Genomic DNA, 18,341 nt, shown 5'->3' with positions numbered 1-18,341 from the left:
TGCTTCTAATTTCTGTCATTTGAGAAAAATACTGTATTTGGGATAATTGGTTAAAGATCTTAGGATCAACGCCATAAAGGGAGACGATTTGAGTTGAATATATATAGTCTCCTCTCCCCTCGTTATACAGCCTTGCCCTCCTACACTGCTCTAAGGTAACTCAGGTTATGTAGTTATCTTCACATGTCCATATATGCAAGCTTACATTATATATGTTATTGTTTCTGATAATTGAATAATGCATGTATTTATATTTTGAAAATCAATAACAATTTATTAATAGAAAATAACGTGTTTGCTGCATGTAGTTAGCTGTATAACTCCTCTGCTTATATTTCCTGCCTTATTAACACATATGTTCCAGCCGACCTCTTCTCTGTGCTAATATTCTATTACTGTCCCATTCTCATACTTGCACCCCAGAACTGCACCTTCAGGGCAGCCCCTCCTTATTGAATGCCCTCTCACACCATTTCTGACTCTCCCAAACTCTGCAGTCCTTCAAAATATCATTAACATTTAAATCAATGTAGAATGACACCACGTAAATATAACAGACTGGGTTGATGTAGGTACAGTTCCAGTCTCTTATTTTAGTTTATTATATAATAGTTGTAGGGCTAATAGGTTTGCTTATCAGTTTATCGGTAAACATGTGTAAAGATATAGTAGCTCCTTACAAATGTATCCCTACTTTACATTCCTACTTTCCAATCATTAGAGGTGTGACTTGTTTAAATACAATCACAAACCATATATATTGGTTGTGTTTTACGGACTGCGCAGTAGGTGGCACTGTGGCAAGTGTATATAGTTATATATAAAGCACAGTTTCTTCCTGTTCTTTTAGGACACTAAATAAACGTCCCCATTACATTTCATTGTTCTTTTTCTAATAAAAAAACAGTTTTACCAGTAAACTTCAACACCCTGCATTGGAATCCTAAAAAATTTTTTTCAGCAATCGTAACTACAAGACGGATCTAGATATACTGTAGGTATAGAAGACAGAGAAGGACTTTCTTCTTGTGGTATTCCAATAAACTATGCTACACAATATTGAATTACTCATTGAAAGCCCTCAAAGGTAAAAAAAAAATAATTGACCTGAAATGCTTATGCTAATTATTTAAGTGATTGATTAGCTAATAAGAGATTGGCTGCTATTGATAACAATAATTGTTGGAATAAGAGGTAGGGGTATAATATGAAATTGGTTAGTACACAGCCGGCATGTGACCTCCTGTCGTCATTATCAGCATGTGGTCTAACCACTTACACTATACTCACAGAATAACAATGTCCTCAACACAACCAGTCTCTGCATTACTGACATCAGTAGAATCGAGGGCAGAAGAATCTGCCACAAAAACAGGAAATAAACAGGCCACATCCTGTCCAGGCTTCAGCAGGCCCCTTGATGGGTATACTGAGAACATTCATGTTCAGAAAAAATAAAAAACAAAAAATGTATTATATTGTCAAACATCACACCCACTAACACTCACACTTAACTCATTGTCAAGACATTCCCTTTATTTTTTATTAATTTTGCTTTGAGGGGCTCTCGCATGTCAGTAATATTCTGCGGCTCTGTGTTCTGCAGTCCAGGACTCAATTTACCCTGTTTAGAAAAAGTCTTTCTCAATATGCTGATGTGTTAGCTTGTTAACCACCAAGTTTATTGAATAAATACGACCTCTCCCTCGCCATATCTCCTCGAAAGGAATTAGAGGATACTAATATCCAATACTAATGCCTTCCACTCTTATCACCCTTGGACTTTGTACAGAATACCAAGGCAATAACTATTCAAACTATCTATCACCTAAATCTATGTACAAGGAGTTTGTTGGCCAGGAATGGGCTATTTCAACTATAAAAAAAATGTTTTACATTGTCTGTGACCGGGGTTATTGGTGTAGAAAGAGCTCCTAATATTACATAATGAAACCATGGTATTAGGTCAGTTGCATAAAATTAATTGTCAGCCAAATGCTGGCTATCAGCTGCAAAAAAAACAAGCAAACATTAAAAGCCAAACAGACGTTTGGTGAGCAGCCAGACCTAGTCAAACCCTTCTGCAATGCAATCAGACACCTCTCACAGCCAACTGTCCCTAAAACATTTTCACCAGAGCGTCTAAATATTGTGACATGATGAAAGTGTCTGAGTGGGTCCCAAAGGAAGCAGGCATAAAATATAGGACAAAAAAAAAGCAAAGGATACATGAAAAATTAAATGGGGTAGAATAGAAATAAAAACTCAATAGAACCAGTTTATTTGCTCAATTTATGCACCAGCTGCTGAGACTTTATATTTTATAATGTACAGTTTTTTTCACAACTCGCCCACATGACGATTGTGTCAACATGCATGGTAGAGTATATTTGCATGTATTATAGGGATGCGTCGTTCTGGTTGTGTGTTGTTTCCACACAGAAGTAGTTGTTTGATGAGCCAATACGGGGTGCAACAACACAGACACACACAAACATAAGTACCCACAGACAGGCACACAGGCATAATTATGCAGACACAAAAACACTTGCATGCAGACAGAAGAAATGCATTATTAATCACACATATGATTAGACACTCAGAGACGTGCATTTAGACATACATTTCTGCAAAGACTGTCATGCACTGACAAACAAACATGAACAGTTATATCCAGAGATAAATACACCAGAGAAACATACAGAAATATTAATGCACACAGACAAACACGCTTACACACAGAAACAAATATACACATTCATGCACAGAGGCTTGTTTACAGAAACAAATGTACAGACACTGTTTTTCACAGACATTAGGAAACCTATAGGTATGCTTACAGAAACAGACATAAAGACAGAGTTACAGTGTTCTAAAAGTTATCTAAAAAGTACTGGTTTTCATCATAGTAAATTCTGCTAGTTTTAGCAGAAATTTCGATTTCAGAAGACCACCAAATGTAGAGTGTTTGAAAATTTTAAACTTCTGTTGGAAAAAGTGGTGGAAAGATTGGAGGGGAACCATGAGGGAGGAGAAACCATGAGGGTGGGGGGGACCTAAGGACTACATAGTGCCATGAAAACGAGTTTGTTTTCCTAGCACTAGAGTGATCCTTTAATAGATATTTTGCCAAAGAGATAGCCAGGTTAGACAAAGATCGCTGGACACACAGATAACCAGACAGACAGAAAGACAGATATTGCTACCTGACATTAACTTTATGATTGTGTAATTGTATTAGTCTATAACTTGGTGTGTGTTCAGGCAGAAGGTGGAGCTGACCATTAGAACTGCATCGACTTTGCCATTTCTTATGTGAGCACTCAAACTACTTGTTTAATGTTTATATTTTATTTGCCCTGTTTAAATGTCAACTTCCAAGGGAGAGATTAAACCACAACCTGTATAGGTATTGCCACTCGTAGGGCAAGTTCCAGCCATTTGTCCCATTTTCCATACACAAACACAAACACACAAAAAAACAAACAAAAAAAACATATATGTAGATTTATTATTTATTGTTCGACATCCACTTAAATCGACTGCTAATTGCTTTATCTACTATTTTATCTGTCTTTTATTTATGCATTTATTTTATCAGGTGTATTTTGTTTTCTCCTTTTTTGTTTGTCTCTGTTCCTGTGAATGACTTGGTGATGTTCTCAGCCAATCATTACATGTGTGCCCATTGTACAGCGCTACGGAATTTGTTGGCGCTATATAAATAATAAAATAATAATAATGTGTGGTGCTGGGACTCTAGCTAGTAGGTGGACAAGCTTACAGTAGACTTCCTGTTGTAGACTTCTGTTGTATTTATGATAAGACTTTCAAAGCAGATGCTCGGTAAGCGAAGAATAAAAGAACACATATTGATTTATATTTTATTTCACACGTTGGAGCAAGGACAAGTGAGCGCAATGTGATCTGGTGTAGCACTTGCTAAACATGACTAATAATAGAAAAAGTTTGGATCAGTAATTCCTAATGGATAAGCAAAAAACAGGTCCTACCACCTCGGGCAACCTGGGAAAACATCTCGTACACGCATCTTAGAAAAAATCAAACACACCTCGATACATTGAAATATACATGATACAAATGTACACACATCTGCACACACAGAATATACATGTGCATGCACATGTACACCTGCATGTATGATATGTCTATCTACCCCTCTGTCGTGCATCCATACACATTCAAACATCATGGACTCGTGCTAACACCTCATTGACCTACCTTGCTTCTTATCCTAAAACAAACAAAATCCATCATTGTAAACTCTTCTAGCCAACTACCTTTCCATTACATTAAATACATCTTACCCGTACTTCGTGTACCCCACTCCACATAGAATGTAAGCTCTTTTGAGCAGGACTCTCAGCAACTTCTGTTTCTGTACGTTCACTTGTGATGTTGCAACTACTTGTTTGTTATCCATCTATTGTACAGCGCTGCTGAATTTGTTGGTGCCTTTATAAATAATACTAGTCACCAGTCTGATCCTGACCAGTGCTATTCAGACTTTCATTTCAGCAACACTTGGGGGGGATGGGGGTACTCACTACCTCCATAGAGCTAACCTGTACATGAAATGCATCTCCTGTTCTGGTTCATAAATTATTAAGGAGGAAAAAAAAAGAGCGTTATCCTGCGGCCAGCCATGCTGAACACTTATCACTGACTTTCATTAGGGAACCTAATACTGCCTTTTCCCCAGGTGCCCACAGGATTAGAATCACAACTCATAGAATAATTTCTTCCCTTAGCTACAGCATTTCACTTTACCAAAGAATTATAAAATACATACTGGACCATAAGACAAAGAATATATAATATAAATTACTAAAGAATATGATAAAGTAAATGGTGTATATTTTCTGATGGTTACATAGTTTTCATGAGGTGCCCATTATTTCAGCGAGCTGATCACGTTTCCGATTCCCGTAATGCACAGGTGGTGATATCATCCGTGCAATTATTGCTTGTTATGAACTGAGACTAATCTAGGGAAACTTCTGGGGGCCCTAAATTTGGGCAGAATCAGTTCTTTCCGTTGCTGATATTGATTGGAAATGTCGATCAGCACTGCTTAGTTGATAGGGTCTCTTAAGCCACAGTAACTATATAAATGTATAGATGTGGTGTCAGTGGATTATAAATGTCTATGTATACTCAATTATTATTACATTATTTATAGTCGGATGTTACCCTCGGAGCGGGATACCCATTGTGCTCCACTGTGATACATGGGGTTAATGGTAGAAAAAGGAGAATCCACATTGGATATTGTGGGCTGCAGTGGAGCAACTTCTTCAGGACAATATGAGGAAGTGGACCACAGAGGTCTTGAGTGTACCATAATATCAAAAGTAGGGGTATTTCTTCGAGAACACCATGATGGCTGAGTCATCTTTGGTTTCTTGCGCAGAACATTACTATATATATCATTTGACCTTGGTGGAACCTCATGTGTCCAGAAGTTCTTATGGGTAGGTATTGTAGGATATGGAAGGTCAGGTGAGGAATTCTCCTCAGAAGGCCTTTGGTTCTTTGCAAGCATAGTTGGTTGATGTTGCCAGTTCCGAGGAGGTGGAACAGGGGGAGGAGGAGGTAGCTGGTTTCTCTGAGGCAGAGGCCTATGGCAGTGAGCATTTCTCTGGGGCAAAGCATTGCGGTCTGTGTGGTTTTCCATAGACAAAGGATCAAAAGACAGATGACTTGAAGTAACTGTATTTTGGTAAGGGTATATCATCCCCCTCCTCTTCCAATTTTGTTGAGTGTCCTCTCTCAGGCGATGTGCTCCCCTAATATAAAAGAGAAAGACAGAATTGTGAATCATTCTATGATTGTGTAAGAAGTTAAACAAGTACCCTTCAGAGCATTTTAAAGCTGCTGGCTTGTTACTTGTATATCCATGTATTAGTTATGAAATCTTTGCATGGATACATAAACAGCATAGTGGATTTAAAATTCCTAATTTTAGAGACTTTTTGGCAAGGTGCTGTGAATATATCCATGTTCTTAAATTTGGGTTTCAACATGGGTCTTGTGCAAAGGTCCCCGAACTGCTACCAACCCACTGGGAATGATATTTCAATAATTAAAAAGGAAAAAAATAAGCTAAAAACAGGAGAATAGGATTTTGTAATTACAATATTTAATATTTGTTTTGATACACTGAGGGGTTTTCACTTAACTCTGAATAGTGGCAAACTGGAATCCAAAAGGCAACATTAAAAGAGCCAAGCTATTACTATAAATTGGAATTTTTCCAGTTCAGTTGTTTTTGCCTTTTTTCTAGTTTAATTTACTACAATTCAGAGTTTAGTTAGTGACTAAACTCCTGGCTGATGATAGAGTCACTAAGAAATCAACCATATACCTGTACACGGTGCTGCTAGTCTCTGTGCCGAATAGATAAAGGAATATCCCACGCATCAAGCACACCACATTATTGAGGCAAATTGTTATTCCCATCTCTTTATCAACCTTGTCTAGTAAACAAAAAAGATTTCTCACAAATCTTCAACAACACGCAACACAAGCCCCCAAAATCTTCGACAAAATACAACACAAGCCCCCCAAATCTATAACAAAATGTAACACAAGTTCCCCAAATCTTCAACACAATACAGAACAAGTTCCCCAAATCTCAACACAGTTCAACACAAGTTTGCAACATCTGCTGAACTTCTGGAATCAAAACCAACAGTAAAATCCCCAGAGATTTACCACTTACTGAAGTTGGGATAAGACAGTATACTACTTTTACTTTATAAGTGCAATACGCATTAATGGTGTGCTTATATATCACACAGTGCACTATGCAGTGCTTTCTGGTTATATTTAAGAACTTCTGAAGGACCTCCTGCAGGCCTCTAATGACACAACCATGGAGTGGGTGATATGTCCTTTTTTTTCTCCTTGTGTTATTATATATTTCCACATACTGTTTTTATAGTGTTACACTATGTACATTTCTCATTACCTTGTCTGTATTCTCTATCCTGTGTAAGGCTATGAGCTGCTGTGTGTAACTGTATGTGATGTGTGCTGTTTCTGTGTGTTACTGTGTACTACATGCTATCCACTGTACTACTAAGTGTTGCTATCTTGTATATCGCTAGCTGTAGTATGTTCCCTGTACATCTATCTAATATTGTGAAACATAGTGCTGTGTGTGACATGCGGATACTCTGTTCGGTGCTGTTATGTGTTTGTGTATGCTATGTGTGCTATGTGTTGTGGTTTTGTATGCTCTGTTGGGTATGTTGCTTTTTTATATATGTTAACATGTTTTAATGTTTCAACAATACAGGATATCATAGTCATCAGCCCAAACACATAAAATAAAAGAAATATTTTTGTAATCAGGTGATTTTATAGCAGAATACGATAGCCATTGTTGCCGCCCAAGAGTTGTGGAAACTTAAGCACAGGTATAGACAGAAATATTAAGGGAGAGTGTGGCAGGTTGCTCCATGAGAATTTGGGTTTTTACACCTCATTCCCTAAAATGTATAGCATTTTCCCTTACTCTTCTCTGCTATATATATTTCAGCTTTTCTTGTAGCTATACTTATTACACTAGGTATAGCTAGGTTCCCTAGTCTTTGATAGTTTTTCAGATATTGTTACATTTCTCTTACAGTATTGTCTATGTGACTATTACTGTGTTAAGATAGCTTTCTCATGCGGATGACACTGACAGGCAGTTTAATTATGACAGGTTTGGATTTTCTGGACACGTTGAATTAAACCTTTATTTGTAATTCACCCTCTTAATAGACTTTAATAAAATTTAAGTTTTATAAACAGGTTTCCCCCCCTTTTTCAGTTATTTTGGTGTTTAAAGTTTGAGCACAAGGCTTAGTTTTTTGTGTTTGCATTTAATAATGTATTACACAACCATATTACACAGATCTGTGAGTCTAAATCTAAAACCGCTATTCAAATTACTATGTTCACAGAAACAACACTGCAGAGTCAGATTTAAGCAGGTCCATTTTGATTATTTAATTTAATAACGTTATCTGTCATAGACTCACAGACAGCAGCTAAACCTTTTCACTCACAGACAGGAGATCATCCCAACAACTCATAGACAGCAGCTAAACCACGGTACTCACAGGCAAGTTATAAACCCTACCCAGGGCCGGATTAACATAGGGGCTGATGGAGCTGCAGCTCCAGGCCCATGTCCATGAAATCGGCCCATTGCTAAAAAAAAATCTTTTTTACTACTCTTCACATGTGGATGTAGGGAAACAAAACTTGGGTGGACTGGATGACAATGAAATCAGTAAAGGTAGAGCTGACTTTGCATACTATGTAAATGCTCTTGCTACTTCAGTCTCTCTAACTATCTGGCAAGTTCCCTTTCTTCAAAATTCACAACACACATATTTTCTCTGTCCCAGACTGTGTAAAAGGAGCTTCTGCCTGCTAGTAAGGGTAAGGAGAGGAGTGGACAAGTGACTGCTAGGAGACAGTCCTTAGAAAGCATGGAGCGAGCGCATCATTAGACTCATTTATGCCAAGCTCAGGGTGCTGTCTGCATAGTATGCCCTTAGTTGGCCAGCCTGCATGATTGACAGGCAGCCTGACATGTATTCATGCCAGACTGACCTTCTAATTCCTCGGGCAGATTTTTTGGGGCATGTTTGCCCCTCTGGGCAGTTTTGGTTATGTGATTCGCGTCAGTGGAACACCCTTTTACCCCGCCCACCGAAATCCTGCTTCACCAGATACTGCTGTTAGGAGGTATGGATTTACATGAAAGATGAATGCAAGACATTAGCATAGGGTATGTGTTTTCTTAAAGCGATATCCTGTGAGCTTGCTTCCAGCACCAGAGGCCATTAACTAAAAAATGATACAATATGGATGGTAGGTGTAGTCTTTTTCATACAAAATGTATTTAACCGTTAAAGGAACACTATAGGGTTAGGAACACAAACATGTTTTCCTGGCCCTATAGTGTTAAAGTCACCATCTAGCCCCCCTTCACCCTCATTGCCTCCCTAAATATATCAAAATCTTACCTTTACTCCAGTCTGCAGATGCTGCCTCGGCCCCTGATCTGCCTGCTTGGTTGACATCATCAGAAGTGGTGATCTGAGCCAATAACAATGCTTCCCCATAAGATTGGCTGAGACTGTCAAGGAGGCAGATCAGGGGCAGAGCCAGTACAAGACAAACACAGCCCTGGCCAATCAGCATCTCCTCGTAGAGATGCATTGAATCATTACATCTCTGTGAGGAAAGTTCAGTGTCTCCATACAGAAGGTGGAGACACTGACTGTCAGTCACATTGTGCAGCACTGCCCCAGGAATCACCTCTAGTACCCATCTCAGTAGTGGCCAGTGGAGGTATCCCTATGTTGTAATGTAAACACTGCATTTCTATGAAAAGACGGTTTACTGCAAAATGCCTGAAGGTAATGTTTCTACTCACCAGAACAAATTCAATAAGCTGTAGCTGTTCCGGTGACTATAGTGTCCTTTTAATAAATTACAACTCTCTTACCTCTCATCCATCCAAACTGAGGGGATTCCTACAGCCCACCAAATCAAAATTAGAGCAAATAAAAGGCATAGTATATTCCAAGGTGGAGATTGTGCTGGTTCTAAACTATATTTATTTTCGTATTTCTATATTTATTGGCATTTACATTTTTTTCTACATATAAACTCCATACCACCCAAGTGGCCCTGTTTGGACTTAAATCCCTCTGCCCCTCTTTTCCAGGAGCTCCATATTGTTTGTGTGTCTGAGTGTATAACAGAGCCCCACAGCAATAATACTCCCAGTAATGTGTCTGAGTGTATAACAGAGCCCCACAGCAATAATACTCATAGTAATGTGTCTGAGTGTATAACAGAGCTCCACAGCAATAATACTCCCAGTAATGTGTCTGAGTGTATAACAGAGCTCCACAGCAATAATACTCCCAGTAATGTGTCTGAGTGTATAACAGAGCCCCACAGCAATAATACTCCCAGTAATGTGTCTGAGTGTGTAACAGAGCCCCGCAGTAATAATACTCCTAGTAATGTGTCTGAGTGTGTAACATAGCTCCACAGCAATAATACTCCCAGTAATGTGTCTGAGTGTGTAACAGAGCTTCACAGCAATAATACTCCCAGTAATGTGTCTGAATGTATAACAGAGCTCCACAGCAATAATACTTCCAGTAATGTGTCTGAGTGTATAACAGAGCTCCACAGCAATAATACTCCCAGTAATGTGTCTGAGTGTATAACAGAGCCCCACAGCAATAATACTCCCAGTAATGTGTCTGAGTGTGTAACAGAGCCCCGCAGTAATAATACTCCTAGTAATGTGTCTGAGTGTGTAACATAGCTCCACAGCAATAATACTCCAGTAATGTGTCTGAGTGTATAACAGAGCTTCACAGCAATAATACTCCCAGTAATGTGTCTGAGTGTATAAACGAGCTCCACAGCAATAATACTCCCAGTAATGTGTCTGAGTGTATAACAGAGCTCCACAGCAATAATACTCCCGGTAATGTGTCCGAGTGCATAGAAACATAGAAACATAGAAACATAGAAACATAGAATGTGACGGCAGATAAGAACCATTCGGCCCATCTAGTCTGCCCAGTTTTCTAAATACTTTCATTAGTCCCTGGCCTTATCTTATAGTTAGGATAGCCGTATGCCTATCCCACGCATGCTTAAACTCCTTTACTGTGTTAACCTCTACCACTTCAGCTGGAAGGCTATTCCATGCATCCACTACCCTCTCAGTAAAGTAATACTTCCTGATATTATTTTTAAACCTTTGTCCCTCTAATTTAAGACTATGTCCTCTTGTTGTGGTAGTTTTTCTTCTTTTAAATATAGTCTCCTCCTTTACTGTGTTGATTCCCTTTATGTATTTAAATGTTTCTATCATATCCCCCCTGTCTCGTCTTTCCTCCATGCTATACATGTTAAGATCCTTTAACCTTTCCTGGTAAGTTTTATCCTGCAATCCATGAACCAGTTTAGTAGCCCTTCTTTGAACTCTCTCTAAGGTATCAATATCAGCATAACAGAGCTCCACAGCAATAATACTCCCAGTAATGTGTCTGAATGTATAACAGAGCTCCACAGCAATAATACTCCTAGTAATGTGTCTGAGTGTATAACAGAGCTCCACAGCAATAATACTCCCAGTAATGTGTCTGAGTGTATAACAGAGCCCCACAGCAATAATACTCCCAGTAATGTGTCTGAGTGTGTAACAGAGCCCCGCAGTAATAATACTCCTAGTAATGTGTCTGAGTGTGTAACATAGCTCCACAGCAATAATACTCCCAGTAATGTGTCTGAGTGTATAACAGAGCTTCACAGCAATAATACTCCCAGTAATGTGTCTGAGTGTATAAACGAGCTCCACAGCAATAATACTCCCAGTAATGTGTCTGAGTGTATAACAGAGCTCCACAGCAATAATGCTCCCAGTAATGTGTCTGAGTGTATAACAGAGCTCCACAGCAATAATACTCCCAGTAACGTGTCTGAGTGTATAACAGAGCTCCACAGCAATAATACTCCCAGTAATGTGTCTGAGTGTATAACAGAGCTCCACAGTAATAATACTCCCAGTAATGTGTCTGAGTGTATAACAGAACTCCACGCTAATAATATTGCCAGTAATGTGTCTGAGTGTATAACAGAGCTTCACAGCAATAATACTCCCAGTAATGTGTCTGAGTGTATAACAGAGCTCCACAGCAATAATACTCCCGGTAATGTGTCCGAGTGCATAACAGAGCTCCACAGCAATAATACTCCCAGTAATGTGTCTGAATGTACAACAGAGCTCCACAGCAATAATACTCCCAGTAATGTGTCTGAGTATATAACAGAGCTCCATAGTAATAATACTCCCAGTAATGTGTCTGAGTGTATAACAGAGCTCTACAGCAATAATACTCCCAGTAATGTGTCTGAGTGTATAACAGGGCTCCACAGTAATAATACTCCCAGTAATGTGTCTGGGTGTATAACAGAGCTCCACAGCAATAATACTCCCAGTAATGTGTCTGAGTGTATAACAGAGCTCCATAGTAATAATACTCCCAGTAATGTGTCTGAGTGTATAACAGAGCTCCACAGCAATAATGCTCCCAGTAATGTGTCTGAGTGTGTAACAGAGCTCCACAGCAATAATACTCCCAATAATGTGTCTGAGTGTATAACAGAGCTCCACAGCAATAATACTCCCAGTAATGTGTCTGAGTGTATAACAGAGCTCCACAGCAATAATACTCCCGGTAATGTGTCCGAGTGCATAACAGAGCTCCACAGCAATAATACTCCCAGTAATGTGTCTGAATGTACAACAGAGCTCCACAGCAATAATACTCCCAGTAATGTGTATGAGTATATAACAGAGCTCCATAGTAATAATACTCCCAGTAATGTGTCTGAGTGTATAACAGAGCTCCACAGCAATAATACTCCCAGTAATGTGTCTGAGTGTATAACAGGGCTCCACAGTAATAATACTCCCAGTAATGTGTCTGGGTGTATAACAGAGCTCCACAGCAATAATACTCCCAGTAATGTGTCTGAGTGTATAACAGAGCTCCACAGCAATAATACTCCCAGTAATGTGTCTGAGTGTATAACAGAGCTCCATAGTAATAATACTCCCAGTAATGTGTCTGAGTGTATAACAGAGCTCCACAGCAATAATGCTCCCAGTAATGTGTCTGAGTGTGTAACAGAGCTCCACAGCAATAATACTCCCAGTAATGTGTCTGAGTGTATAACAGAGCTCCACAGCAATAATACTCCCAGTAATGTGTCTGAGTGTATAACAGAGCTCCACAGCAATAATACTCCCAGTAACGTGTCTGAGTGTATAACAGAGCTCCACAGCAATAATACTCCCAGTAATGTGTCTGAGTGTATAACAGAGCTCCACAGTAATAATACTCCCAGTAATGTGTCTGAGTGTATAACAGAGCTCCACAGTAATAATACTCCCAGTAATATGTCTGAGTGTATAACAGAGCTCCACAGCAATAATACTCCCAGTAATGTGTCTGAGTGTATAACAGAGCTCCATAGTAATAATACTCCCAGTAATGTGTCTGAGTGTATAACAGAGCTCCACAGCAATAATGCTCCCAGTAATGTGTCTGAGTGTGTAACAGAGCTCCACAGCAATAATACTCCCAGTAATGTGTCTGAGTGTATAACAGAGCTCCACAGCAATAATACTCCCAGTAACGTGTCTGAGTGTATAACAGAGCTCCACAGCAATAATACTCCCAGTAATGTGTCTGAGCGTATAACAGAGCTCCACAGTAATAATACTCCCAGTAATGTGTCTGAGTGTATAACAGAGCTCCACAGCAATAATACTCCCAGTAATGTGTCTGAGTGTATAACAGAGCTCCACAGCAATAATACTCCCAGTAATGTGTCTGAGTGTATAACAGAGCTCCACAGCAATAATACTCCCAGTAATGTGTCTGAGTGTATAACAGAGCTCCACGCTAATAATATTGCCAGTAATGTGTCTTTAAACTACATGAAATGTGTTTAGAAATCAGTCTACATTGTTCTTGTTCTAAATTACATTTTAGTGTATAAATTATTATTAGTGAGTCACCTAAGATTTCTCAGAACAGCCCCTGTTCACACACCCCAGTCACACTATTAAAATGAGTGCCCTTTTTTTTTAATTTGGATTTACACAGATACATCATGGATATTTGCAAAAGCGGTAGGGTGTCAATCAGAGTACAGGAAAACATCCTTCAGATAACACGTACGATAAATTGTACATTGTTTTTTGTAGCTCAGTGCTGGTAGGTGAAGCTAAACACATAAACTCTGTGATAAAGTATGACCCATGCACTGTTGTAGATTCCACTAAGATTAAACTTTAAAATTATGAACATGCTTATAAGTAGATAGAAGGTAAAATAAAACCACTGGGGTTTGCTATTAAATTATTAAGATCGCTTAGGGAAGTCACTGGAGGGCTACAGCTTATTAATGTAAAGGAAAACAATTTAACTTTAGCTTTAAATACTGGCCCCTCAACCCACCCCCACCTCCAGGCTTGTCTTGGTCCGTGTGAGTCCCTGCATACTGCAAGTCCACCACAACCTGCCCTCCCTAGCCCCCGATCGGCTTAAGGAAGCTCTGTGGACCTGTTTAAAGTCTCTGGAGGGGCTCACTAGGCAGCCTCCCCCGTGCGCCCACCCTTCCTGGGCACACGGGGGAGTATTGACATGGAGATCCTCTCAGCAAGGCACGAGATCCAGGAAAGCATCTGCGGGAATCTGAACCACCTGCCGAGTGGGTGGCAGCATGTGGTTGCACGCCCTTCTTCAGCATCTGGTGCAGTGTCTGCTTTGCAGCTTTGCGTCAATGTGGAACTTGGCACACCGCACGGGTGTATGGATGTCTGGGTGGTTGCCGCCCTGCCCAGGCAGCCAGCCCAAAGGAGGGACAGTGAGCTGGAGCTGCTGCTTGAGTCTGCGGTGGGACCAGTGAGGCTAGAGTGGCCGAGCGACATGCCATACGAGTCCAGAAGTCTTGGCACAGCTTGTCAAATCTGGCTTCAAAGCTTTTTACCCAATCTAGGCTCTCAGGGTTTGCTTGACTCAGTGTGGGTTTCAGCGCAGCAGCCATCTTTGATTCGCCACGTGGTTGAGATTGTGCTTGCCACTGCAGAGTATTTAGTGTTCCCAGCGGGGACCAGAATAACCCCCACCAGTCCAAAGGGGGGGACTAGTAGATTCACTTCAGGAGGCTCTGTCCAAAGCAAGAGATCGGCCACCTCTCCCTGCTAATGGGCCTGCAATCCTGGTAGATAGTGTGATAAGCTTGCAAATGTTATTATTTTGGGACCCTTTGTGTCCCTTCTGTTAAAGGTGTCTTCTATGCTTGGCTCTGAGCTGTTTGCAGCTGTATTTTTGTAGTTTTTGCTGAAATATAGCACATTCTGGCAGGCGCTCATATGAAGCACGCCTGGTCAGCTTGTGAGCTAGGCCCGGTCCCCGAAAGTGTCCCACTTTGTAGATCCCACTGTAGATGTTATCAAGGTATGAAACTATAACAGACCGTCCCTATATACTCACATAGCAGTACATATTCACACACTTGCTATCATCAGATACTTTCGCCTAAAAGTTGCAATTAAATTAAATTGCGATGAAGTGAAAACTGGATTTAGAATTATAATAAAAAACAGCTGATTCATAAATCTTCTAGTTTGTCTGTTTTAGTCTGAATTTGAAGTCTGGTTTTCAGTTTATTTGAATTCTGAGTAAAATGCACGAGCCTATTTGCATACAGTTATTTTGTGTGTGCGTGTAATCTTATACCACAAGCTACACAATGTGTTGTTCTTCTTCTTCAGATCACAGGCTGTGGAAACATTCTCTGCAGATAGATTTCCACTGTGACTGCTGGGGTTTTACCTACGTCTAACATCCAGATTGCAAAACAAACACTCATCAGCCCATCGTGTTAAAAAATGAGTTATCGCAAATGTAACTTAATAAGAGCAAACCCCAAATTACCCCAATCTAAAAATCTCGAAGAAAATCTTACAACTAATAATGCATTTAGCCGGTATGTATTAGGGTGATTTAACAAGGCCTCACGAAAATAGCTGAATTTTAATGCCAATATACCATTTATTATCTGGTATAAGTAACGACATTAGATTACAAAAATACATTCTGCCCCATTAAAATCAAAGGAAGGACAATTTCTTTGGGGGTATTTGCCCCCTTTGTCCTACGCGGAGGACGCTCATGCTCCTAGTATTTCCTACTGTAAGGGAGAAGAGAGAAAACTATGACTCGAGAGAGCACCCTAATCAGTACCCAACCATACATTGTGGAGATGCCTTTGTCCAAGTATCACAACGCCATGGGACAAAACCTTGGAAACAATGGAGCTAAATGTAAGCCTGTCCAAGTGTTGTACTAGTACGTTTCTTTGAAAAATTTACATAGTTACCTAGTTACGTAGCTGAAAAGAGATGGACTTGCGTCCATCAAGTTTAGCCTTCCTAGTTATGTTTTTGCTGTTGATCCAAAAGAAGGCAAAAAACCCAGTCTGAAGCGCTTCCAATTTTGCAAAAAACGACATTGCGGTATTAGCTGCTCATTGAATTTTCTTCAAAGTATTCACTGTGTAATCTCTGTGCATGCATGTATTATTTTAATACCTCTGGTATTATTAAGGAATAACTAGCCGTTTGCCAGCGCCAACAGCAAAACTTGCAAGGATTCACTTGAAAAAAGTTGCAGTTAATTTGGAATTCCAAATGTCAAGTATCATTAAGAGCAGAGTGAAATAGTCCTTACTGTGACAATGTTGCATGTCATCACCAAGTGCAAAACAGAGTGGTACAATGTGCTCGAATCTCAGATCTTTAGGGAGTGGACCCCTTAACTCTCATGACCACATGGTTTTGTGGCCAAGAGTGATGTGGTTCTCAATCCATAGTATCTGTGGTGCAGTGACCCCTTACAATGATAGGCCTCTGGCCTAAAAACAATTGCCATGATGAATGGTGTTTGATGATTCATAATAAATTTGCCATTTTAACTGCTTAGTTTTTTTTTTATGGCTGCCCCTGCTCAAATATCACTATGCTCATGTTTCATGGCAATTCCGAGGGTGTCACTTTACAGATCAGTTAATAGCGAAACGGTGCACATACAGAATCCAGGCACCTTGACCACGTGAAGTCACTGAAGTGGTTATGGTGCTTGGAGTACCGGTAATTATTTAAGCTGTGCCTTTCAAGAAAAACATTTAGATTTCTAATTTTTTTAAGTATGTCCTGGAACGGATTTAAACATGTTACATAGGACATATACAATAAAAAATAAACCTAAAGACCATGCCCAAAACAAGGAAGAGTCTGCCAGACACTGTTTGGTTGGATATTGTTCATGTAGGCCTCACCAAGAGAGACTCAGTGTATCAAAGTGTTCTAGAAAGATCAGGGAGATTTGAATGGAATGGTTGGACTTCCTCTTCTCTAATGGCGGTTGACTGATTCTTCTGGTATTTTTGATAAGATGCTATATTAGATATTACCACCAATTTCATATAGAAAACATACTTTAAATAAGTACATATTGTTAGTAACCATAAAACAGGTCACTATTTTTTCTATTTAAATAATTATCTTGATCTCTCTGGCTCAATGATATTGATAATGACCACCAATCCATAAAGACTAGGGTTCAGAACTGTGATATGTGAACCTATGCTTCATCAAACATTGTTATAATTGAATCCTACTAGGGGCTAGTTCCCATGCATGTCTGTAAAAAGCAGACATTAAACACTTTAAATACCAAAAGCCGGTAGATGTTTGCAGCTACTGAACCCCCAGCCCGCCTCCTTGGCAATCTCAACCAATCTAATGTTCTCCTATGGGAAATCATTGTCATTGGGTGAGATTGTCAGTTCACACAGTTTAAGCAGGGTAAGAGGGGCGGACAGGGGGCTAAATAGTGTTTTTAACACTATAGGGTCAGGAATACATGTTTGTGTTCCTAAGTCTATAGTTTCCCTTTGAATAGAATAAGAATACAGAATAAATATAGAATAATGTATATATATATATATATTTTTTTTTTTTTTTTTTTTTTTTAATATAGGATGTATTGTGAGCAGCCAGTCACTAATTAGTATTTTTGTTTTAACAGTCTTTTACAGCTAGATAAAGGAGGTGTAATATGTAGTCAAACCACAGCGGGTGGAACATTTTACCGTTTAGAACACAAACTAGGTGTTGCTTAGCTTTAAGTTTATCTTCTTAACTACCATGGAAAATGTTAAAACATTTGGCACCCGCAGACTGTCGGTCATTAAACGTTAGCATTTGTAACACTGGACCGGTGCAAGGGACAGCTATTTCACTGATTATTGTCTAGTCTCTAAATGACAACGACACGCAAGGAAATAAACCCTAAGAGTCTCACCGGTTCCGGGTCCAGCAGATGTAACACAATATGACAAGCGATCCCAAGAAGAAAAATCCACCCACCAAAAAGACCACCATCAGCTCGGATTTAAAATGTTGAGTCTCTAAAAGGAGGAAAGATTGTTACATGTCTGACAGTTTACTGTTTCTACATTGTTAAAACCGCTTGAATTGTCACATATTACACACATATAACTGATTTCTAGATCACCATACATCTACACGTTGTCCCTTTTAATGTTTGACCCATTTGTAACAGGCCACCTCTGTCAATACAATAGACCTAATAGGTGAATGAGGACCCTAATTGGTAGATCTTACAATCACCTCTACCTTCGGT

The 18,341-nt window shown here is 39.5% G+C and overlaps 1 protein-coding gene across 1 annotated transcript in view; it reads right to left on the bottom strand.

Annotated features, from left to right (window-relative positions):
* Positions 1 to 4,246: 4,246 nt before the first annotated feature.
* The window catches only part of LOC134601502 (uncharacterized), a 33,734-nt gene continuing 19,639 nt past the window's right edge, over positions 4,247 to 18,341 (bottom strand). Inside the window, exons 3-4 of the mRNA XM_063446002.1 lie at positions 18,000 to 18,105; positions 4,247 to 5,810 (exon numbers count right to left, since the gene is read on the bottom strand). Coding sequence (XP_063302072.1) covers positions 5,198 to 5,810; positions 18,000 to 18,105 — 719 coding nt within the window. The 3' untranslated portion in view covers positions 4,247 to 5,197. The remainder of the gene's footprint in view (positions 5,811 to 17,999; positions 18,106 to 18,341) is intronic.

The sequence above is a fragment of the Pelobates fuscus genome, chromosome 3, assembly GCF_036172605.1.
Source record: "Pelobates fuscus isolate aPelFus1 chromosome 3, aPelFus1.pri, whole genome shotgun sequence".
NCBI lineage: Eukaryota > Metazoa > Chordata > Amphibia > Anura > Pelobatidae > Pelobates > Pelobates fuscus.
The sequence above is the reverse complement of the archived record's forward strand: the minus strand, read 5'-3'. Positions and strand labels throughout refer to the sequence as shown.